At 39.8% G+C, this 26304-nt stretch overlaps 1 protein-coding gene and 1 pseudogene across 1 annotated transcript in view; both read left to right on the top strand.

Moving 5' to 3' along the window:
* The window catches only part of LOC118577929, a 49585-nt pseudogene extending 38823 nt beyond the window's left edge, over nucleotides 1–10762 (top strand).
* A 14652-nt stretch (nucleotides 10763–25414) lies between these two features.
* LOC118578830 (cytochrome P450 2J3-like) overlaps nucleotides 25415–26304 on the top strand; it is a 43931-nt gene continuing 43041 nt past the window's right edge. Inside the window, exon 1 of the mRNA XM_036180067.1 lies at nucleotides 25415–25729. Coding sequence (XP_036035960.1) covers nucleotides 25520–25729 — 210 coding nt within the window. The 5' untranslated portion in view covers nucleotides 25415–25519. The remainder of the gene's footprint in view (nucleotides 25730–26304) is intronic.

The raw sequence follows: 26304 nt of genomic DNA, 5'->3' as shown, positions 1-26304 counted from the left end.
GCTTGCCTTGGCCTTCTACTCTGAGACACCTCCTTAAGAAATCACAGCCAACAGATACTCAGTAGTTTGAAAAGCTGTGTCCCCCTTATAAACTCATTTCTTGAAATATAATTACCAATTGAGTGGTATTAGGAGATACAGGACAAGCCAGTGAGATGGTTCACTGGTAAAAGGACTTCCTGCCAACCTGACCACCTGAGTTCAATGTCAGCATCCAGAGGGCACAAGAAGAGAATTGACTCCTACAAGCTACCTTATGGACTTTACTCTTGGACTAATAGAAAACTAGAAGTTTTTACATTTTTATTTTTAGAAGCAGAAACCATAATGGATTCCTTCCCCTTATGACACTAGAAAACAGTAAAGCTTTGCCAACCATGAGACAAGATTAATCATTGAAATCTCCTGATGCCTTGATTGTAAGTTTCCCAGGCTGCCAAACTCAGAAAACTAAACTTTTGGATTCTTTGGTTTTTTCTCTCTCTTCTTTTATTCAGATCCCTCTCTCATCCCTACACCTGACCCTCATGCTTCCCCCCACCCCTTATCTCCTCCCCCAACAGGGTAAGTTTTCCCATGGGGGAACAGTTAAGACTGGTACATTTAGTTAAGGAAAGACCAAGCCACTCCTCACATTTTCAGTGGTGAGCAAAGTGTCCAACCATTGACCATAGATAATGGGATCCAGAAAGCCGACTCATGTACCAGGGATAGATCCTGATCACACTGCCAGTTCCACAGCTCCAGAGAAGCTAGGAAAACAAGTAGGACCCTAAGAGAGATGTACGGATCACTTTGGGAAGGGGAAATAGAGGAGATCCAGATGAGTAAACTGGAGATAACATGGTGGGGGGCAATAAATAGTAGGGGATGGGGGATGAGAACATGAGGGAATGGGATGGTAGAGCTGGAGGATGGATGGATTAGGAGAGCAATGAAAGAGACATTGATAGAGGGAGACATTAAGGGGTAACTCAACTTGGTAGTACTATGCGATTAACCATGCTGATCACAGCTAATTGGTTCAGGGTAGGTGGAAAGCTATGTTATTTTGTAAGAACAAGGAAAATTACAATTGGCAGGTTTTCAAAGCAGTCCTTTGAAGAGTTGAGGAACATGGTGTTCCTTTATAAAAAGAACACTGGATGAAATGTAAGAGAATAACTTCTTGGAGATAACTTCTCTGTCTTCAGAAAAGACACTAAACTTTTAAACTAACATAGCCCCTGTTTTCTGGCAGAAAAAGTACAGGCTGAGACTGACAGAGTGATTGGCCATGGAAGGCAGCCAAGCACAGCTGACTGAGAGTCCATGCGCTACACCAATCCTGTCATCCACGAGGTGCAGAGGATGGACAACATCATCCCGTTGAGTGTTCCCAGGGAAGTAACAGCAGATTGCACCCTTGCTGCATTCCATCTACCCAAGGTGACTTTGCACTCTCAGATTCCAATGGTCCAGTCCATCCTTGGCATCATCTGAGGAATCTAAACATAAAAAGTAACATGTATTTCTGCCCAAAGAAATCATTTAAATTGAGAGAGAGAGAGAGAGAGAGAGAGAGAGAGAGAGAGAGAGAGATACTGCTCCCAGAAAAAAGAGCTTTCCTGCAATGTGTCTAAGTGATATTTATGAGTATAGAGGAGAGTAGAGAAAAAAAAATGATTCCTTGGTGGAATCTGCTTTGATTTCAGCAAACAAAGTAAAAGCTTTATTATTTGAAAGCCATCCTAGCATCTTCTGATGTTAATGTAGCCTCACAGGAGTCAGTAGTACTTTGCCATATCTGCTCTCATAGATGATTTCCAGCTCTTGTTTATTATCCATAGTTGAGAACTTTCTCACAAAGTAAACCAGTCCAAAGTGAAACATTAATTATAAGGAAGGAAGAGATAAAAGCATGTGGTTGCCAAGCAATCATGTGCTGAGGATGCTTATGATGTCAAAATGCCTTAATTCCCTTTTCAGAACAATTGATCCTCACTTATAAATTAGAATGTTGAGACTCCAGGAATTAAGTTTACCTAAGATATCTCCACTACAAATTACAGCTTTATAAGATTTGGGATCCAGAACTATTCTGGTTATTTATACTGCCAAGGACTTGCATCATTAGACATCAAAAGATCTCTCTTATACTTTTTCTCATGGATTCCTCTGATCACAGAGGAAATGCACAACCCAGCTTAGGATCTACTCAGAATTTCTACAGAGTGTACTCCTGGGCAATTTACACTCCTTCTGTTCAAGGCACAATCCTTTCTATTCTTTCTGTTTACTGTATACTGAACAAAGACTAGACATTTCTTGGCATTGAGAAAATAATTTTCTGAGGCTTCAGTTCAGCATCCAGCAAGAAGGTGTCTCAGTAAATTAGTCCTCATGATGATGACCAGGAAAAGAAAGACAGCCTGAAAAAGGTTAATTCTCCACCTGTTTTATTCCATCTAGTTCTTCAACATAGACTATGGTGCCACATAGCCAAGGAAAGTCTACTGTCATTAGTTAATGATCTCTAGAAATGTCCTCACAGTTATTATCAGTGGTGATCTTTTGTAATTGTCTTGACAATTATCAAATACAAGAGTCCAGAATCAGGATTAAATACCAGAGGTAGCCTCTGTGGATCTGTAATACTTTGTATTAGATACTCAGAACATGTTGTTCTCCAGGAAAGTCTTCAGAGCTGGGAAAAGAGCAGTCCACTCTAGAAACACAGATACAATCCATTCATTTAACCCCAGACCCCAGACACAGGCCTTTTCATCACAAGTCTTCAAAAAATGATTGACAAGGTCAACTCTAACAGAAGATCTAGACACTGATGATCTAACTGGATAATACCAAAGGGAGGCAGTGGCTTTGACTTTACAGGGATCTAGTTCCAGAAATAGCTGCATCTCTGCCTACTGTGTGACTCTAAGAAAATTGTTAATGTCTCATAGCATTAATTTCTATAGCTGTACAATGCAGTGGAAGCCCAGAACAGGTCATGTGCAGTCCTCACAGGAAAAGAGGTCAAACATGCAGAGCTTCCCATTCCACATAGCAGTTATACATTTCATTGTTTACACAGCTGAAAATTTTTCTGTCCTTAAAACATCCAGAACAAAATAAGCATGTCAGTGCCAGTTTATAAATAATGAGAATGCACAGGGGAAACCTCTGGATTCTTTCTATGGGTAGATAGGCTAGAGCGAGAAGCAGAGTATGGGAGGCAACAAAGAAAAAGACACTAGTGCTGTGAATATAAAGAGTGTATGACTTCACTTAGACAAGATTTGAGGAGGACAATTGCTCATGACAAAATGATTACAGGAATTAGAAGAAATGGAAAACTGTCATATTTGAGAAAATAAATACCAGCCCGTGACAGAAAAGGCAGTGAGGCAAACTCATCCTAGAGAATTAGATAATACTTCTTAATACTTAGACTGATGGAAACATACTGCAAAGTAGTAATTAAAGGAGGAAAGGTGAGAGTATGGTGTGGTTAAGTTGCAATTACAGCATAGTTGGCATTGTCAATGGTGGTGGAGGAGATATGGATCAAAGAGAGCACTTAGGTGGCAGTGAGAAATAGTAATTGACATTACAAAATCAAAAGAGATTGATAGAATGAATCAGCTCACTGATGGGTATTGGTGGAATTATTAAGACAACTCCACGTAGTTAAAAGGGAGGTTTATTTTGTGGGTAACTTACAAGTAAAGGGATAGGTTACAGGGTCCAGGAAGTGTAGTGCAGTCCAGCGGTGTTCTCTGGAGAACTCTGCTTGTTCTATCTCCAGCATCCAAGATCCAGGAACCAAGAGAGCCAGCACATCAGTATCACGGGTCTTAAAAGCTCCTGTCTTGGCCCTGCCTTGTAGGTGTGACAGTTACTAAAAGCCTCAATGGGTGTAATACTTCCAGGGCAAAGATTGAACAGCTACCCACTACAGAAGGATAGGATGAGTCAGTGAGCCTTTAGATGCACTCTGGGAAGTACAGGCACCATGCCAGGGAGCTTGATGGACTGGGCTTCCTTACTCTGTTTCTTTGATGTGTTCCTAACCATGCTGAGGGACTGGGTTCACAGGCCTCCACACTGAGATCTAAGAATAGAAAAACAATGATGGAAGACTCATCATTTCTTTTGCAGACCTTCCATGGTCCTCACTGTAGGAAGGAGCTGGGTTGATGATTGTTCACCCAATGTCCAATCATCTTCCCATGGATGGTCACATGTTGCCTCCCTTTCCACAGACCAGAATTTTGTAATAAATAGCAGACTAATGCACTATAATATCCTAAGGACACAAAATACATTATTGATCTTTACTTAAGGACTGGATTTTTCAAAGAGCTGAGGGTGTAAAGAGTAATGGGAGCTTAGGAACCGCCATCCTTTGTCTGGGTCTGTTCCATATATCAAGCCTTGACTCTTGGCTGTCTTCCTTAGGGAACCATGGTCCTGACCAATTTGACTGCTCTGCACAGGGACCCCAAAGAGTGGACCACTCCAGACACCTTCAATCCAGAGCACTTTTTGGAGAATGGACAGTTTAAGAAGAGAGAGTCTTTTCTGCCATTCTCAATTGGTGAGTGGTAATGAGGAAGTAACAGTTCAGTATCTTACTTCATCCCTTTCCTCCTCTTCTCCCTAGAGACCTCCACTCTAGTTTGACCTCCACTCAGCACATATCCAGGTTGCTGTTATTTGGAGCCCAGTGTTCCCTGGACCTGGCACTGTGTCCGACTACTCTTACCTCCCAAGCTCTCCTTGCCTCTGATGGAAATTGTGGTGCCATAAATGCTTCATGTCTCATCATATTTAAAATGTCCTCATATCCACACAGCTGTAAAATGAAAACAGGATCACACAGAACCTCACTGCTGTTTGCTACTGAGGATTGTTTTTCTTTCACTGAATTAGAGGGTTTATTACCAGACAAATTACCTCAAACAATCACAAAAGTGATGTAGTTGTTAGTAATCCAGTAGCAACAAGGCATTAATATCTATTTAATATGATAAGCAAACTCCAGTTAAGAGGGGAACTTTTTCTTTTTCAAGACCTTTTGCCCAAAGACTTGGCAGAGCAGATCAGGCTTAAGTTTTCAGTCCTATTTTAGTTCTTTCTCTATTACATATGCATGGCAACTGACCTCCCCAGTTATAGACCCTTCCACTGTAGGATTCCCTGAGTCCATGACCTATGTGTTAGTTAGAATCTTGCTGAATAACAACTATCCCAAACTTTATTATTTCCAAAGAGTATATTATCTTCAGAGATTTTCAGGTCCAATAAGTGCCTTACCTAATCTTAGTTAACCTGCCATACACGTTATACTGGGTTTTCATATGGTATTGCTTAAGATCCCAAGAAACAGAGCAGAAGCACACAGGCCTTTTAAGAGTCAGGCTGGAACTGTCAACCCATGACTTCTGGTGACCTATAAAAGTCATTAAACCACCGGGCAGTGGTGGCACACACCTTTAATCCTAGAACTTGGGAGTCAGAGGCTGGTGTATCTCTCTGAATTCAAGGCCAGCCTTGGCTACAGAGTGAGTTCCAGGAAAGGCACAAAGCTACACAGAGAAACCTAGTCTCAAAAAGAAAATCATTAAACCATTCCAGTTCAAGGGGAGGAATGTACTACAGACTTTGGTATTGTTGTGAAGTCCCAGTGAGTATAACAAAAAACCAACGCAAGAGAACAGGTGTGTGTTTTGCTCTCAACATTTCTTTTTCGTGAAGGTGCATAAAATTCAGTTACCTGGAGATGCCCAGTGAGGACCGGAAGAGGCAAAAGTGAAAAAATCCTGGGGTTGAAAAAGCAGCAGTCTGATTTTTCTATCACAGTCCTATTTTTGGCACACAGCTGCCTCCATTCAGCATATCTAGAACTTTCCAAAGACAACATTCCCAGAGCTCTTATATTAGGCAGCTTCTTTTGTCTAGGAAAAAATTAGCAGCTATATAATTATTATTTGTATGTTATCACAAAATATAGAAAACAAATTTATAATTTCACATGTTCTCCTTATTTTTCCATCCATGTTAAGATCAACAAATTGACAGCTTGATATATTTTAATATAATTAATATTAATTAATATAACTATATTGAAACAAATATTATATAATATTAAATAAAAGAGTTTCTTTCTTAATTTGCAACTGATGACATACAACACAATGGCAAAGTTACTGAAGACCTTTGGTGATAGCCTAGTTCAACCCTCATATTTCACACAATAGCTCATTTTCTGCTTTTTTTAAATGGAAATAGTCAAAATAAACTTTAGACCAGGCTATGTTTGTCAACTTTCCCTCACTGAAACAATATCTAAATGAACAGCTTCCTAGGAGGAATGCATGTTTGTTAGCAATATGTAGCTGAAGAATGCAGCCATCTCATGGTGGGCAAGAAGCAAGGGAAAGATGCTATCAGATTGCAGATATCCCATGAGGGCATGGTGCAAGTGACCTATGTCAGGTGCACACCTGCTTAATTTTCCACCACCTCCCAGTAGTGACACAGTTGGCAACCAATCTTTAGATGAAGTACTTGTCAACAATGAAAACAACTAAACTACATACATTCAAGTTTCAAAGCCTGGGTGAATGTTCTCAAATCATTCATGTCTCCCAGATGAGTATCTGTAGTCTCCAAGGAGAGACCAGATATGAGCTCTGACAGTGCATCCTTGAGATGTATTCTTAACTGATATTATGATAAACATCTACTCCCCAGGGTGGATGTTGGGGGAAACATTTTATCTTAAGAATTTGTCCAGAATTCCAATCTTTGTCAGTCATTGAAATTTTCTTAGTTTGCTGTCTGTTTCTGTGATTAAAAACCATGACCAAATGTAACTTAAGGAGGAAATAATTTATTTAGCTTGTACTTCCTGATCATAGTCTAAAGAAAACTAAGAGAGGAACCTGGAGACAGAAAGTGAAGAACAGGATGTGAAGGGGATAGGCTTATATGTTTGTTTCTATGACTTAATCAGCCTGCTTTGTTATAACATCCATGACCATGTGCTTAAGGGTGGAACTTCCCACAGTAAACTAGGCCCTTAGTAGAAAGAAATAACTAAAGAGAGAGGATAGGAAAAGGAAAAAAAGAAAAAGAAATTTTTCTTCTCAAGTGTGAGTTCTGATACCAACATTGGACAGGATTATCTTTGGACATACACCTCCAACAGTATATATTAATATTATTAGGTTTATTTACATAGTCACAGGTACATATTGACAAAATGGCCTCTGGAGAGTTGGAGAGGAAGAGAGGTGGGTAAGTAGTGATTTCCCATTCCACAAACCTGAAAGCCTGGGGATAGGAAGGACCTATGATTAGGTCTGTGTCTCAGTAATCAAAAGTCTCTGCAGAGTTGGAGAGAGCTTGAATATGATAGTCATGATCAAACACAGCAACACAGTCACAGGGGTTCAGGAAGAGTCAAGCCTGCCAAGTGGCAAATGCCTGCCAACTGGATTCTATCAACCATGCTCAGGACAGATCTTTCTTCTCACTTCAATGACCCACATGCCAATCATGTCTGAAATGACCTCATAGACAGACCTTGATTTTCTAGGCATCTCTCAGTCAAGATGGTCACTGACTTGGTTACTGTTCTGTTATGAAGACACTTCATGAACAAGGTGACTCATAAAAGAAAACATTTAATTGGGAGCTTGCTTATAGTTTCAGAGGATTAGTCCATGATCCTTATGGCAAGAAGCAGACAGATATGGCACTGGAGCAATATCTGGGAGTTTTATATTCTAATCTATAGGCAGAAAGACAGAGAGACAGACATTAACAGAGAGAGAGAGGAGAGAGAGAGAGAGAGAGAGAGAGAGAGAGAGAGAAAGAGAGAAAGATTGAGCATGGTATGTTTTTTGAAATCTCAAACCCCCTTCCAGTGACACATTTCCTTCAAGAAGGTGACATGTCCTAATTCTTCTCAAAAGAGTTTCAGTGCCTTGTGAATAAGTATTCAAATTTATGACATTATGGGGGATATTCCAATCCAACCATCACAGTAATCAAGATTACCCATCACATAGGCCAAGCTTAAATCATTTGCTCCATGCTGAACAACTAATTCACATACACCCTGCCTTGCACAGAGGTAGGAAAGAGACTGTTTCACATAATTATTTTCTTCTTAGTGTTTCTTTTGCTGAGAACATACACCATGATCAAACCAACTATTATAAGGCAAAACATTTAATTGGGGTGAATCATCTACATTTCAGGGGTTTAGTCCATTGTTGCTATGGTGGGAAGCAAGGCAGCATACAGACAGACATGGTGATCAAGAAGGAGATGAGGGTTCTTACATCTTGACCTACAGGCAACCTGAAGTAGTCTGTGGAGCCACATGTTTTCCTGTGTCCTACCCTGTCCCGAGGTCCCCCAGCCACTTACAAAATAATCACTCAGAGGCTTATATTAATTACAAACTGTATGGCCTATGGCATGTTTCCTGCTAGGTAACTCATTCATCTTAAATTAATCCATTCCTATTTATCTATATATTGCCATGTGGCCATGACATTACCAGTCTGATGGCATCTTGTTGCTCCTTTGTATTGGACTCATGTCTCTCTCAACTCTGCACTTCTCCCTGCATCTCTGCTTGGATTTCCTGCCTGGCTGTAAGCTTTCTGGCCATAGGCCAAAACGGCTTTATTTATTATCCAGTGGGAGCCACACATATTCACAGCATACAGAAAGACATCCCACAGTAGGTCTGAGATACTGGGCATAACTTGATAATATATGAAACCTCTAAGCACACCTCCACAGAGACACACTTCCTCCAACAAGGCCATACTACCTACTACAACAAAACCACACTGCTCAGTAGCACAATTCTCTATGAGTTTATGGAGGCCAATTGTATTCAGACTACCACAATTGCCATATTAGGAAGGCTGTGGTTCATGACAAGGAGTGGCTTAGTCACAGTATCAGAGGGGATTACAGACAGGTCAGGTCATTAACCCTGAACTGTAACTCTGCATGTAATGGTGTATAGATTCTTACAGAAAAATCTTGGGAACTTAATGAGTTGTTAGCCATATTATAAATAACAGACAACAGGAGGAGCATGAGGAGAACAGAAATGAGTGAAACAACATGGTGAAAAACACAGACGTTACATAATACAAGGACATCATCATCATCATCACACCTTTATGTTTACTATGCACCTTTTTAGGTCTGCTTTCATTTATTTCCTCAACAAACTGTGTTAGGTATGTAACAAAGTGGAAGCAGAATACATCAGAAAATTCTACAGTGTTTAATGTCTTTGAAGTCCAATGCAGCTTTTTGTTTGTTTTGTTTTTGTTTTTGTTTTGCCAGAGCTGAGGACCGAACCCAGGGCCTTGCGCTTGCTAGGCAAGCGCTCTACCACTGAGCTAAATCCCCAAACCCCCAATGCAGCTTTTTAAACATTAGCCTGCAGAGAATGGGGCATACCATCATTCTTGCTAACATGCCTTTGGTAGAGGCACCAAGAAGACATTCAAAATATGTCAAAATATTAATCTTAGTTTTTTTTCTGAATGCTGTTCTAAGCATTTTGTTATAGTCTTTATAAATTTCTTTTTCCTGATGCTTTTAAAACTTTGTTCAGTCAAAAATATATTATTTTTAAAAAAGCACTTAGTGGCAGAGAAGACCTCTAACTGGGTAAAACACTTGCCATGGAAGTATATAAAACAATATGATCCCCAGAAGTCACATAAAATTTTAGAGCATGGTGTCATGTACTTATAATCTTAGTGGTTGAATTCAGTGTCTCTTGGGACTCAGTAGCCAGACCTACTTGGCAAGTTGCAAGGCAGTTAAGAACCTATTTTAAATAGATAAGGATTATAGCATTTGAGGATGAACCACCATGGTTGTCCTCTGGTATCCACACACATATGCAAACATGTGTACACATAATGAGCAGACATATAAATGAGCAGACACATCCACAGAAACAGGAGCTTAAACATAGTTTAGGGACTGGAAATCTGCAGTACTGTTGGAATGCATGGTGAGGATGTTCACATGGTGAGGAAGAGAACAGTGGCATGCGAGGGCTGTCCTAGATCATCAACAATCACCCATGTCAACACAGATATTCCATAGAGAGACTGAGGAGTTGAAAGGTTCAGAAATGGATGAAGACACAAATACATGTGGCTATACACACATTCAGATAAGTACAGTTTGTGCATGTATGTATGGTGTGAGATGTCCCAGAGCAATGGCTTCCAGTGTTGTGAGAATGTCTCTTGCCAAGGCCTTATTTTCTACATATCATTATTCAATGAATAGAATACCTGGGATGACGGCAATTTCTTGGGTTGGCAAAATGAAAACACAAATCTGAGTCATATAGCTATGCCAAAGATCAGGAAATACCAGCTTTTGTTTCTAATGGCCAAATCAGGAAGATGTTAGGCATAATCCCCTGAACACATAGTCCAGGATCAGCTTGGCATTTACAATAGGAAGTTGGAGGCATCTGTGCCTTGATGTCCCAAAGTCAGATGAAAAGTGACTCATCTGCTTTTGTCCTGCAGGAAAGAGAGCTTGCCTGGGAGAACAATTGGCCAGGTCTGAGCTGTTCATTTTCTTCACTGCTCTCATGCAAAAGTTTGCCTTCAAGCCGCCAGTCAATGAGAAGCTGAGCCTGAAGTTCAGAAAGAGCCTCACCCTTTCCCCAGTCAGCTACCAAATCTGTGCTGTCCCCAGACTGTGATGCTGGAGAAGAAAAAAGAAAAGAGTACAGGAGAAATGGTGTATGCTGTGAAGCTTCTGGACCTTGCTCACATGAGAGAAGAACAATGTCAGAGAATGAAGGTGATTCAAGAAATATTGAAGGAATTGGACTAAAAAAAAGAATCAAATTACTGGACTGTTGACCCCTAATTTGGTAGTGGGCAAGTTATTTATGAGCTCAGTGGCATATCTTTTTATCTAAAAGTTTCAAGGAGACTGGTGATTCCTCCCTTAAAGAGAATGCACTGAAAATGAATTGCTGAATTAAAAATGCTAAGTGCATCATAATTCACATCTCAAGAGGTGTGCCCTCAGTTTGCCTCCCTCCTTTCCTAGATATGCATTTGTTTCTGGCCCATTAAAATGTTGTTTTAAAGTGGTGCAAAGAAAGAATAAGGATCAGAGCTGAGTTTCTGGCTACATCCATAGGAAGAGTCCATGAAGAGTCTTTTAAATGACAAATGTGTCCCTCATATGTAGCTCTATCTCCAAGAAGTCCTGGAAACAGCAGAGCAGGGATGTTTCCCCAGGCACAGGCAGGCAAAGCAAGTGGTGTCAAATCAGTTTCCTTTTGTAAGTGGTAGTTAGACCATGACCTTGAATCTCAGGCTTGATAATTCCTGATCACACATAAACAAACCTGGAATCAGGCTTGGAAGGCATATGGTAATTGAAGGGCTCCAGTAGACACTATTATGGAAAATATGACTCATAAGACTGGAATATTAAAACTGTCCTGGAAACAAATTCAGAATAAATCAGCAAGAACGTTAGATTACACATTTGAAAAACTTGAAAGTTTCCTCTAACACTAAAAAATAAGAGGAAATGGAGAACCAAATTAAACCAGGACAACCCTATGTGAATAACTATTATAAGGAATCCATAGCCAAGTTGTGGTTCACAACCTTAATCTCAGTACTTGAGAAGAACATTCCTTTAATGACAATACTTAGGAGGCAGAGGCAGGCACATATGAATTACAATGATTTAAATTTATAAGCCAGTTGCAATAGGCAGGCTGAAATTCAAAGTGAATGTCCTTTATGTAATAAAAATAAATAAACTTAAATCTTGAATGTACATATAAAAAGAAAGGGGAATGAATATAGGTATATTTATCCACACATACTGAGATATATTTAGCTTCAAACTTTCAAATAATTTTAATTGAAAGATAATTCTTGCCGAGATCATTTTGGCCCAGGAAATTCAATACCTGCCCAAAATGGAACACTCACCCCCCTAGAATTAGGATGGGACATTTTCTTTAATCTTTCCAGGATAGGAAAAGCATTCAACTAAGGGATCCAGAGACCACCTGACAAGTGACACATCTGAAAAGAAAAAAAAAGTGGGGGGAACAAACTATCAAGAGAACATGTCCCAAGAAAAAAGTAAATTGGCCAAGTGTTACCTCCAACTTACAACTGACCTCCCAGAAATCTTGTCATATGGACTGACGAAAATTTGGTCATATCACATAATCAAGCCAGGTGGTGGTGGCACATGCCTTTAATCCCAGCACTTGGGAGGCAGAGCCAGGCGGATCTCTATGAATTCGAGGCCAGCCTGGGCTACCAAGTGAGTTCCAGGAAAGGCGCAAAGCTACACAGGGAAACCCTGTCTTGAAAAACCAAAATAAATAAATAAAAATAAAAATACATAATCATAAGACTGCCAAGTACAACCAATAGGGACTTTGTGAAGCTTGGAAGAAATAGCTTCATTGTTGTAAATAGTTTTACTGTGTTAGAGTTAAAACCTTTTCTTTTTTTATATAAAAAGTGGGAAATTTTTAGGATATTTTATCACATTGTGAACCCTCTGATTGTGTTATTTACTGGAAATACCTGTTTGTAATTGTGGTGTGGCTCAGCCCTAGCACACACCTTTAACCCAAGAGCTTTCCACTTATTCTAAACAGAATTAAATAAAAGCAAATTTCCACAGGTCAAGAGGTGGAGCAAGCAACTAGGAGACAGGAAGTCACCAGAGAGAGTAAGGGGAGTCAGGAAGATGGGTAGAGCTATGCACAGGAAGTAGCAGAGGGGGACATTCAGTTTGAGATCTTTTTGGTTTGAGGAGAATGTGCTCTTTCTGTTATATCAGCTGAGACAGAAGCAGCTAGGTGCTTTCTCTGCCTCTCTGAGCTAGCAGGTTTTCATCCCAGTATCTGGCTCCTGAGTTTTATTGACAGAATAATAGAGACTTAGTTTAAAAACAATGCACTTAGGTATGTGGTACCTATCCAGAAAATTATCCATTTCTTTTAGATTTTCCAGTTTTGTGGAGTAGAGGTTTTTAAAGTATGACCTGATGATTTTCTGGATTTCCTCAGTGTTAGTTGTTAAGTCTCCCTTTTCATTTCTTATTTTGCTAATTTGGATGCTCTCTCTCTGCCTTTTGGTTAGTTTGGATAAGGGTTTGTCTATCTTGTTGATTTTCTTAAAGAATCAACTCTTTGTTTCATTGATTCTTTGTATTATTCTCTTTGTTTCTATTTTGTTGATTTCTGCTCTCAATTTGATTTTTTCCTGGAATCTATTCCTCCTGGGTGACTTTGCTTCTTCTTGTTCTAGGGCTTTCAGGTGTGCTGTTAAGTCACTAGTGTGAGATTTCTCCAACTTCTTTATGTGGGCACTTAGTGCTATGAATTTTCCTTTTAGCACTGCTTTCATAGCGTCCCATAAGTCTGGGTATGTGGTATATTCATTTTCATTGATCACTAAGAAATCTTTAATTTCTTTATTTCTTCCTTGGCTCATTGGTGATTCAGCTGAGCATTATTAAGTCTCCATTATATTGTAGGCTTTCTGTAATTTTTGTTGTTGAAATCTAACTTTAAACCATGGTGGTCTGATAGAACACAGGAGGTTATTCCAATTTTTTTATATCTGTTGAGATAAAAAAATAAAAACAATACATAAAATGAAATGTTTTATAAGACTTTGGTTCCCTTCTCCTGTATATTGCTATATACACTGTGATTGGATATTTTAAACTACAAGACACTGACAGCTATAATGAGAGGGGAAAAGGAAGACAGGGAGCTGCAAGAGAGATACATGGTCAGTCTTCATTCATGACAGTACATGTCAGCTCGCACCAATATCTGGGCTGGACATTGACAAGCCCATATGGCTGTTTATTGTTTGGCCTTCTTTCAGTTCTAGTGCCCTCTCAAGACTCCCATTACCACAACAAGTCAAGGCAGACTATCACCCCTGTAGTGCCATTGCCTGCCTCTTTATTGTGTCCTGGTTCTGGAGTTCCATCCTTTCCTTCATCTGGTGTGTCCAGAAAGTTTGGGGACCTTGTTACTTTAATAAGATTGTAATATGCCCATATGCCCTTACAATCCCAAATCACTCTCAGAAATGTATAGCCTGGCACTCTTTCTGCAACCAGCAATGTTATTCATCAGTCTGTGCTTCTTCCATCATACTGGAGAAATGGTACCACAAATGTGTCCACCCAGGTACACAATCATCCTCAAAACTGAGTCAAAATCTGCTTGTGTAAAGCAATCTCTCAAGATAAAGTGCATTCTGAAAAACCACTGTTTTACAGGATATGGAATAACTTAGAGAGGCTCAACTTGACCTGAACACACAAAACACAGTAATTTATTTTCTTTTTCTTTTTCTTTTTCTGGGGACCTCTCTAGCACTTTGCTTCTTCCTATTCCCATGAGGCCTTCGTTTATCATGGTCTCTCTTTCCTTGTTCTCCCTCTCTGTTCTTGAACCAGCTGGGATCTCCTGCTTCCCTAAGCTCTCTTTCCCTCGACCCTTGCCCTTCATTACCCCCCATCACGTCCAGTTTTCTCATGTAGATCTCATCCATTTCTCTGTCATTGTGCAATCCGTGTCTTTCTTGGGGTCCTCTTTACTAGGTAGCCTCCCTGGAGTTGTGATTAGCAGTCTAGTCATCCTTTGCTTTACATCTAGTATCCATCTATGAGTGAGTACATAACAAAACACAAAAATACTGGTATCTCACTCTGACTCCTGAAGGCAGGGCCAAGTACAATGTTACCATAAAGAACTAAAAACTTTGGGAGTGGTTAACTGTGACACCTAATGGAATTTCTACCTATGTAGCATGTCTCTCTTTTTTTCTTAAAGTTTGCTGGAAATCCTATAAAAGATAAGGCTCCTTCTCCTTGAAGAATTATACTTTTATACCACAGTTATGTTAATGAAATTTGTAAGGAATATTTTTTATGTACTTTTGCTGCTCTATTGTCTATTCCTTCTTCATTTCTTCCTGGCATCTGGGGTTGGGGATTTAGCTCAGTGGTAGAGCGCTTGCCTAGCAAGCGCAAGGCCCTGGGTTCGGTCCTCAGCTCCGGAAAAAAGAAAAAAAAAAACCATGCTGCTTCCTGGCATCTGTACAACAAGGCATATGATGATAAAGCAGGGTGTTTTCCAAATGGAATCTCAGGATGTGAATCTTCTTTCTCCTCTGAAGAACCACAGACACAAGTATGGTGCAACAAAAATTAAAAATAAATAAGAAGGCTTTATGTCTTAGAACAGAGAGGCACAGAAGGGTACATGCAATGCCCTCAGTCTGAAAAAAATGTGTCTGGTTGGATAGCTGGACTACAAACACCATTGTGCAGTTCAGGATATGACAGAACTGAGGTGAGGTCTAGCCTGGTAACTATCTAAGATTGCTTCTTCTGATAGGAAACATCTCAGTCACAAAAGGAAACTCAAGAGCTCTACTCCTAGAGTCAACCTTTTGTTCTCTTGAGTTCACCTAATTCTGATAATCCAAATTTTGTGTGGAGAACCATGGGGAAAATTAGGAGGAAACACCCAGGGATATCTGCATGGGTTTTGTGATTTCATGAAGATGTTTAAATCTGTAAGCTTCTATTTCCTTCCTCTACAGTAGAGGTGTGAGAGCAGAAATCTCACCATGTGATGGAACATACAAGATTCAGAAGTGTGAAATGTTGCACAGGACTCAATAAGGAATGAAACAAAGGTTGATTTATTCCTACTATGCCAGTCTCATGAAGTTTATGGGAAGCCATAAGAAACTATGTCTATGCAGCTCAGATTCAGAGGGTACCAATAGGCCACAGACAATGTACACAGGTTGATGAACCAATACATTTCTTGGAGTCACTTGCAAGAGCATGTATGATTCAAGGGCAGCTTTCACCAAAAAGTTCCCTGCTGATCCTCAGGCAGCAGAGCAAATGGACAGTCCCCTCCCAATCCCACCACATAGCACCTGTCTACCACCTATGTAATCTCTGCAAGGGGCTTTACCAACTTCATGAACCTCTCTTATCTCTCTGTGAGGCAATGTCAATTGTTTACATGCATCAAAGTTATCAAACAGGTGACCACAGCTGCTCTGTGTTGGCACTGCAGTGGCCTTGTCATCCTGGAGAGAAATGCTACACAGCATTACAACCTCACTCCAAACATGGGGTCACTTCTTTTTTTGTGATCCTAGAGAGAGCTCACTAGATTTGTGATCATTTTATTACAGTACAATACTATTTGTAATCATTTCATACATAGGTTCTTGATATTCCTTCTTACCACTCAATTGATCATGGTAACTTGCCATTTAATTAGTGCACTATTGCATGATTCCATATGGTTGTTCTGTTCAGCCCAGTTGTCAAATTGGCTGTTTTTCAGCTATAACCCACCTAAAATACTTTTATTTTGCTGCCCATCCTGCTCCTACTACAGGGTACCTGGGGTTCTGCCCCCTTTAGGCTATATTAATCTTTCACAAGTTGCCCTGTTGAGATGGCCTAGTAATGTAGATAGCCTTGCAGGCCTGGGCTCACATCCTTCAAACAGAATAGATGGCAGTATAGTGCTTTCTGGAGAGAGACACCTTGGCCACCACGACCACACTTGCAGATTTAAATCTGTTTTACAATAAAGCTTGCCATTCTGAAGAGTCTATACAATACATGGAACCATTTTAACGAATGAAGAAGACTCATGTCCATGTTGATCAAAAAAGATGGGAGGGGAACCTGGAGAGATGGCTCAACCTGGAAAGATGCTCAGCAGGTTAGAGCATCTGTTCTTGGTGACAACCCTGTTTGGGTGGTTGCTTACCTCAACCCCTGGGACCCTGTCATCCCTATACCCAAAAACCTGGAATGTTCTGTTGGAAGATCCGCCTCAACTCCCCTGCCCTATCTCTTTCCCTAAACCCACCCCTTCAAAGCCTGCAAAGCACAGCTTGTTCTGATGGAAGATCTACCTCAACTGCCCTCACTCATCTCTTCCCCAACACCACTCCTTGAAAGCCTGCCAAACATAGCCTCTTTCCCAGAGAGGCTCAAGACCACTCCCACAGGATATATAAGCTGCATCCCAGAAAACATACCATTGGTTCTTCTGGTCTCTCCTCCCTCTCTCCTGTCTGAGGGGCCAGGGAATCACCCAGGAACGTTTTATCCATTAAACTGGGTCTTTTCCTGATTTGGTTTCATTTGGATTGCTGTGTTAGCAGAGAGACCTTCAGGTTGCAAAGACTTATCCAACCTGGGTTCAATTCCTAAGTCCCACATGGAAGCTCACAACTGTTCATCACTCTAGTTTCAGCAGACCTTTCCCCCTCCTCTGAACTCAGAGGGCACCAGACATCACATAGTACACAGACATACATGCCAACAAAACACTCATATACATAAAGTAAATATATCTAAAAATATTTTTAAAGACAGAGAGATATAAAGGATGTGAAAAGATCCCCACAGTCAAAGAAATCCAAAGCAAAAAATGTAGCTAAAGTGGTACATGGTTCTCATTTAGGAGCAATTAGAAAACACATCATTGTACTAAACTGCATCCTAAATTTAACTCATCCTAGGAGGTTGTAGCAGTCTTTGGATAAAGAGGTCAATAGGCAGAAAGTCACAAAAAGAAAATGGGTGCCATGATTAAACCTCCCTTAAGAGTGTTGTTGACATAATATATCCTGATACCGTTTCCTCTCCTGTTTCTCCAAGCTTCTACCCATCTCCACTCACATGTAGATCCACCCTCTTTCTGTCTCTCATTAGAAAACAACAGGTTTCTAAGAGACAATTATAAGATATAACAAAATAAAGTTTAAGAAGGCAAAACAAAAACTAAAACACCAAAATAAACAGAAGAAAAAGCTTTAGAAAAGATACAAAAATGAGAGATCCACTTGTTTCTTATCCGTGAATCTCATACAAACATTAAACTTGAAACTATAATATACACAGAGATCTTATTCCTTGAGTTCTTCATATATTTTGGATATTAGTCCTCTATCACATGTATGGTTGGGGAAGATACTTTCAGATTTTGTAGGCTGCTGTTTGGTCCTTTAGAAAGTGCCCTTTTCCTTATAGAAGTGGCTCAGTTTCTGGAGATCCCATTTATTAATGGTCAATATTGTGTCAGTGCTACTTGTTTTCTATTCAGGAAGTTGTCTCCTGTGCCAATGAATTCAAGGCTATTCCCCACTTTTTCTTCTATAGCGTTCAATGTAACTGGATTTATATTTAGATCTTTGATCCAGTTGGACTTGAGGTTTTTTTGTTTTTGTTTTTGTTTTCAAAAAAAGGAAACAGAAAACCACAAAACACTCTCAAACTAAAACCTTAAGTAATATTTGAACAAATATCTGTTACTTTATTGTGCAGTCAAGATTACTTAAAATTAACCCTACCATATTCATCCACCCGTGCCAACCTGGCACCCAAAGGCCTCTCAGTAACTCATGTATACTCTCCCAATTAGACAAAACATATATGTCCACTCTGTTACATTACATCAGAACTGTGTCAGTAACAAGATGGATTTAGTTTTCCACTATACCTACTGTGTAATGTATCTGAACTCAATTTCTATTTGTTGCCTAATCTATATAACCTCCTACTCTGATGAACAGATCACAATGGCATCTTTGTTCTCTTGTTACTAATTTCAATTCAGAACCAGCATTCAATCATTACCAAAAGTTCTAATCATCTGCTGTCCCTCAATATATAATCACTCTAGGGAAAAAGGCCACCCAACTTGAGGCATTCTGAGAAGCTGTTAACTGTTGCCATTGTAGCAGTGCCCATCTGCTAGGAGACTCAACTTCCCTTCAATCAAGAGAATCTGGGTCTCTAAATGGTTTGTCTACAAACTTGAAAAACTGTGACATTCTGTTTCTATTCAAGATATACATTTATTCTTTTGATTTTGATACTCTTAAGAGATCAGGTAAAAATGTACTAATGCATTGACCATCATATTAGCTTCAGTTTAAGGACACTATATTCAACTAGTCATTACTATATCTCCTTTTTATTGTATGCTGATGGTCATTTGGAATATATTGTCCATTACACCACTTTGTCTCCACATTTAAGTGTCAGCCCTTGACCCCTTCCTCCTTAGTATCCAGTTATGCATTATATTTCTACTTTCTATTTCAGCAGTAGCAATTTGCAATTTAATTTCGAACTTATACAACAACCATAGGGAATCAATTTCTGGAACCCAATCCAAGATCAAAGGAGATACTTTTTCTCCTTTTTTTTTTTACTTATTATATTTGTGTTTTAATTTTACACATCAGCCATGAGTTCCCCTGTCCTCCTCCCTCCTGCCCCACCCCTACCTTCCCCCCAGCCCCTCCCCTCCATTCCCATCTCCTACTGGACCTGCCTGTACTGAATCCACAAAGGAGGTATTTTTAAGAATAACTTCCTTGCAGCTGCAGTAGCACTTGCTTACAGTCCCAGCTACTCAGGAAGCTAAGATAGAAGCCCTTGTGGTTTCGTTTCCTCTATAACTATTCTCAGTACCAAAATTTGTGTTTTTGTTAGTTGTGCTTTTCCAAGCAAACAGAATAGGACATTAATACATTGTGAGCACTTATGTGGAACTAGTCAAGACCCAGAGCTTCTGATAATGCTATCAAGCTAACAATATCAGCAAGAATTTCCTTTGTAGTCTTAGTTCTACAATTCATATTAAGACAGAGCTCCTTCTTTTACAGAAGACCCCAACATTTATAAGTGAAACAAGACATCAACCTCTATAAATTCCTTTAAGGATAGCAATTCATTTATTCACTTTTAAATAATTTCATAGCCCTCTTTAATCCTTACAAAATATATTTTTGCAGTAATGGATTAGTCTCCTTTATATGTATTACTTTAGTGTGGGAGGAGCATCCATACTTCAAGTATATGTGAATATAAAAGGCAAATCCAGTAATTCAAAAGGTTTCAGGATTAAGGTTTTTAAACCTAGATCAGATTGGTAACTTTCAATAGAGAGATATTGATGGTCCTTCAACAATCTTAGCAATTATACAGTTTTTCCTCCAACTTTCTGGACACACACACACACACACACACACACACACACACACACACGATAGAAAAAATATACCTTATGGAATTGGGCAGTTTTTGTAAAGACCATTGTACTTTACAGATACATAGGAAACCTCTGTGTGTGTGTGTGTGTGTGTGTGTGTGTGTGTGTGTGTGTGTGTGTATAGACCAGAAGTTGACATTGATGTATTCTGAGACAGGGTCTCTCAGTGGACCCGGAACTCAATAATTCAGCTAAACTGGCTAGGCAGTATGTGCCATGATTCTGATCATCTCTGTATCCCACATTCCCAGAGTTGAGGTTATCATAACAATCTTTTAATTCAGGTGCTAGGGACTCAAAATTATATTATCATGATTTCCCAACTCACCCATGCCATTAACCCCACAAAACTTATCAATGGTGAAAATATGCCCTTTTAAAAATGTCAACCTAAATTAAAATGAGTATAGTTAGTTAGGAGAGAGGGGACCAAATGAGACTAGCCATTTTTGTTGTATGTCTTTTACTTGCTAAATATGAACAAATGTCTCCTCACTCCTGGTAGGGAACCAATAACAAAACAAAGTATTGATTCCAACCAAATAAATTGGTGAACCAGTGAGTTTATTAGAGTTTCATTATATGTGTTCAAGAAAGAGGTTACATGTAGAAGCATGGGTAACTCAAATGTGGCCATGTCATAAAAAATATCCACCCCAGCATTGAGTGTTGAATAACAAAAATTCATCTATAAGACTACCTGCAAGTTGGACTTTGACAAGCTACTATAAGCTTGGGGAATGACTTTTTGAATCTAGTAAGTTTCAGGAACTTCATGAAACGTGTTTGTTATTTACTTCCTGTGTCTCAGGAACCCCCCTCAAGAATGGACTGTCTCAATTAAGAGTAATTTTTTGCACAACAGTATTCTTCAAGAATTTTTGGTGTTATGTTTTAGTCATTATTTAGTTCAAATAAGGTTTATTCTTCATTGTGGTTTTTTATGGAATTTTCCAAATTTGTGTTTTACCTGAACAATAAAAAACAAACAAACAAACAAAAACTAAAAACAAAAAACAAAAAAAAGAGTGTTGTTGATGGCAGGATGATCATAGAAGTGTAAGGTTCAGAATGAGAGCTTGTCTCAAAGAGGATTTCTCAATCTCAGTAATTTCCACATACAAGTAGATATTCCTTTCTTTCATCCCTTTAAGTTTGGGTATGTGGCAGTATCCAAAAACATGGTAACTCTGCTAATGGTTTCTCCCTGCCCCTTTTTATTGAAAGTAGATTCTTTTCTCATTCAATATATTTTAATATCAGTTTCCACCAGCATCTACTCAGTTTCTCTCATCTCCTGTGCCATCTGTATTCACTCCCTTTCTGGCTCTCATACTTCTAAGAGATACCAATAAAACATAGCAAAATAAAATATGTCATAAAACCAAAACCTCCATATTGAGGATGGGCAAAGCAAACAAACATAAGAAAAAAGGCCCAAGTATAGGAACAAGAATCAGAGACCAATTCCTTCACAGACTCAGGGGTCCCATTAAAATACTAAACTAAAAAATGTATATGCAGAGAACCTGGTGAAGACCCAAGCAGACCCTCTGCTTGCTGCTTCAGTTTTTGTGTGTTCTTACAAGCTTGACTCAGTTGATTTTGAGTGCCTTCTTCTGCTGTCTTCCATCCCTCTGTCTCCCCACTCATTCTGCCTCCACATCCATGGGGTTCCCTGAGGCCTGAGGAGAGGTGTTTGAAATGGAGACATCTCATTTAGATCTGAGTCTTCTAGTGTTTCTGTGTGTAATGTCTGTCTGCTGTAGAATATTATTTGAACATATGATACATTTGTTTATGCTGTGGAACATTTGTTTAATGATGCAAAGGTATGTTGCCTTCTTTTATGTGCATTTGTTTAACTCTGTGAATCTGTGTTACTTTGCCTGCCTAAAACACCTGATGGTCTAATAAAGACCTGAATGGCCAATAGTGAGGCAGGAGAAAGGATAAGTGGGGCTGGAAGGCAGAGAGAATAAACAGAAGAAATCTGAGATAGAAGAAGGAGCCAGAGAAGGACTCAAGGGACCAGACAGACTGCCACACAGCCAGCCAGAGAGTCAAAGTAAAAGTAAGGAAAGGAAACAGTCCAGAAGCCAAAGGTAGATAGGATAATTGAAGTTAATAAAATCTGGCAAGAAAAAAGCCAAGGTAAGGCCTGGCATTTATAATTAAAAATAAACCTCCATAAGCAATTTATTGGGAACCAGATGGTGGGCCCCCCTAAAGAGTAAAAAACATCTAGCTGTGGGTCTCTATATTTGTTTCCATCTGCTGCAGAAGGAAGCTTCTCTGATGATGGCTGAATAAGGCATGGATCTCTGAGATCTATGATTATAGTAGAATATTATTAAGAGTCATTTATTGTTACCTTTTTTAAAACAAGCATAGCTTGATTTTATGCTAAGTATCTAGGCTCTCTAGACTCTAGCTCTTGGTTACACAAGCAGGATGAGTTATGAGTTCCATCATATGTAGTGGCCTAAGGGCAAAGGCAAAGCAAACATCAATTAGTTATTCCCCCAAGGTTTATGCCATCATTGCCCTAGCATATGCTGAAATCAATATCGCTTTGTAGATCAAAGGTTTCGAAGTTGGGTTTCGTTGGCATTTCCTTTTCTCTTTTGGTAGCTTGCAGAGTACCTTTCTCTGTAATTGGCACTAGAACATGGGAGTGAATGTTCTATATAGGCACCAGCTCTACCTCTCCATATTCAATGTGTTGTGTGGGTGTTGTCTTCAGTAATATGGCCTTTGTGTCACTTTGTGGAGAGAAACCTGTTCTCTTGACAATAGCCTAAGTTTCTTGGGGATTTCCATGGGACACTTGAGCCAAAAACTCAATTGGATGAAACTCAGTCCTGGAACTGGAACCTTCCTTTGCTGATCAGGGATGGTAAGTAGAGGTTCTGTCTCCTTCATTATTTGGAGAATTCAGTAGATCACCTTCCTATACTACAGGAAGTTTCCACTGCACTAGGTTTCTATACTTCCCCTCCAGTGGCCTTCAATTCTAGCTGTCTCTCTGCCCATTTCCTTCATCAATGTCATCTTCCCTCCCTCTTGCCAACTGATCCTCCCATTCTTGTCCTTCTATCCCTCTCTGTTGCAATCCACCCATAAAATATATTCTATTTTCTCATCCCAGTAAGATTCATATATTCCCCTCTAGTTCCTTACTCTATACCTACCTCTCTGGGTCTTTGGATTGCTCCTTGATTATCATATTTAATGGCTAATATCCAGATGTAAATGAATACATACTATCTTTATCTTTCTTGGTTTGGATTACATCACTCAGCATGATTTATTTCTAGTTCCATCCATTGCCTGCAAATTTCATGATTCCATATTTTTAATGAGCTGAGTAATTCACCATTGTGTATATGTCCCTCGTTTTCTTTATCCAATCTTCAGTTGAGGGTTATCTAGGTTGTTTTAGATAATTTCTAGCTATTGTGAATAAAGCATCAATGAACATAGTTGAGCAAGTGTCTGTATGGTAGGATGAAATATTCTTTGGGTATATAAGCAAGAGTGGTATAGCTGGCTCTGGAGACAGATCAATCCCCATTTTTCTGAGGAACCACTCTACTAATATCCATAGTGACTGTACACATTTGCACTTCCACCAGCAATGGTGAAGTATTTCTCTTGTTCTACATCCTTGCCAGCATGAGCTGTCATTTGTATTATTGAGCTTAGCTATTCTGACAGATATAAGAGGGAATTTCTAAATAGTTCTGATTTATATTTCCCTGATGGCTAACAATGCTGAGTATTTCTTTAGGTCTTTTTCAGCCATTTTAATTTCCTACTTGGAACTTCTCTGTTTAGATATATGCTCCAATTTTAAAATTGGGTTATTTGGTTTTTTGATATCAAGCTTCTTGTGTTATTTATGTATTTTGGATATTAGCCCTCTTTCAGATGGAAGTTGGTAAAAATCTCTTCCCTTTCTATAAGCTGCAACTGGTAGTTCTTATTTGGTAAAGTTATATTGTTTTTCTAACACCCATGTATACTCATGTGGAAGCCAAATAATAGGAATCATTTCCTCTTCTTGGTAAGGGTGGATACATCTGGACTTTGAAACCAAGAATCATGATACTATATTCAATTTTATTATTATTTGTCAATAGGATATTATATATCAGATATCAATTGTGAATATGAGAAATTTTAGAGCCTTCCACTTTCAGAATATATACTAGTCTTGATGGAATTGGGCAAAGGGATTACAAACATTCAAATAAATTGGCATTAATGTGCTAAACTTAAGAATGAATGCCTATTGGTGCAATTACTAAGGCAACCCCATGTAGTTAAAAGGGAGGTTTATTTTGTGGGGTAACTCACAAATGAAGGGATAGGTAACAGGGTCTGGAAAAGTGTGGCACAGTCCGGCGGTGTTCTCTGGAGAACTCTGCTCGGTCTACCTCCAGCGTCCAGGGTCCAGGCACCAAGAGAGCCTGCACATCTGGCTCTAGGGTCTTCAGGGTCCACTCTCGGCCCCGCCTTGTAGGTATAACAGTTACCTAAGTCTCAATAGGGGTTGGAACTTCCAGATCAAAGCTGGAATGGCTACCCAAATAAGATTTTAAAAAACACATACAGCTTTAAACAGCTTTCCTCACCTTCATACCTGCACAGCACCGTTCATGGGGAGGAATCATTTCAGAAAGTTCCCAGTGGTGACTTTTCTCTGTTATGTCACAGGTGCTGCAGCCTCACAAATCTGGTCACCCCCCAACACACAATCTCTCTCCTCTGAATAGGTTGCCAGCACTGGAGAAAGCTTGTTTACAAACCAGGAGTCCGCTGGGATGTAAATCACAATTCCCAGAGCCACACTAAGGCTTCAGAGAAACAAATTTCTAAAAAAGCAACTACTCTTTGCCAGCCCTTTTAAACCACACTGAGGGGAGTGCTGGGAACACAATGCCTGGCACCTACCTAGGGATGGAGGAGAAGTACTTGCAGGTAGAAAGGACTTGGGAGAAAGGACTAAGCGGAGAGCACCAGCATAAAGGTTAGGAGGGAGGAGCCTGGAAGAGATTGGGTAAAAGTGCAGAGAAGCAGAGGGCTCTGTGGAAGCCTCCAGCATTACCCAGCACTGATGAGCAGGATATAGGCTCCCAGGCAGAACAGAGAGATGGGGCGGGGCCAATGGAGATGGTATGAACAATGCACAAAGCAGGGGCTCTGGTAGGACTGAGAGCAGGGGCGTGGTCTGCAAGGAACAGGGTGAAACTTAGCAAAGGCGCTGTCTCTACATTCAGCAACAGGAAGAGACCCAGGGAAAGGGCCCCAGCTCAAACCTTTACCATGCTTGTCACACATGGCTCCCTGGTGGCCGCCATCTGGGCAGTGCTCCATCCTAGGACTCTGCTGCTGGCTGCTGTCACCTTCCTGTTCCTGACCAACTACCTAAAAAACAGGCGCCCCAAGAACTACCCTCCTGGGCCCTGGCGCCTGCCCTTTGTGGGCAACTTGTTCCAATTGGATTTGGAGCAGTCGCATCTGGTGATTCAGCAGGTAAGAAAGGACAAGGGTGCCTGGCTGTGCCATGCCCCAATCCTGAGCTGCAGGAACAGGGATCCTGGCACTGGGGGCGGGAGGACACAGCTATAGGCTGATGCTGGCCCTAGGCTAACTCAGCCAGTAGAGCTGGTTTCTAATCTTTGCCTTCATTTATGACACAAGATGTTTTGATGCCAAAAAGTTGATTTTCTTATCTGTATATGAAAGATTTCCATTGTTAATCCATTGTGATTTGACAAAATACTACATAATAATTTCATTTCTTCTAAGTATGTTAAGTAGATGGATGACAGAATAGTTCACCTTGTTAAATAAATACTGCTGCTTTAAGAAATGTGTAAGTGCTCCTTCACTTAATTTGTTAAACACTCAACCAGGGAATTAAAAAAAATAAAATAAAATAAACCAAAAAACTGCTCTCTTGATCAGAATTTTCTGTAATATCAATTTTCTCTTATTGACCCTTGTTTAGTCTTTGTGCATCCTTGCTGACTGTTCACCTAATTACGTGATCAAGTACGTAATACAGAGAAAGATGCAGTCAAGTCTCCAGCTCCACTGGGAGTCTG

Source organism: Onychomys torridus, chromosome 2 (assembly GCF_903995425.1).
Source record: "Onychomys torridus chromosome 2, mOncTor1.1, whole genome shotgun sequence".
Classification (NCBI taxonomy): domain Eukaryota; kingdom Metazoa; phylum Chordata; class Mammalia; order Rodentia; family Cricetidae; genus Onychomys; species Onychomys torridus.
The sequence above is the reverse complement of the archived record's forward strand: the minus strand, read 5'-3'. Positions and strand labels throughout refer to the sequence as shown.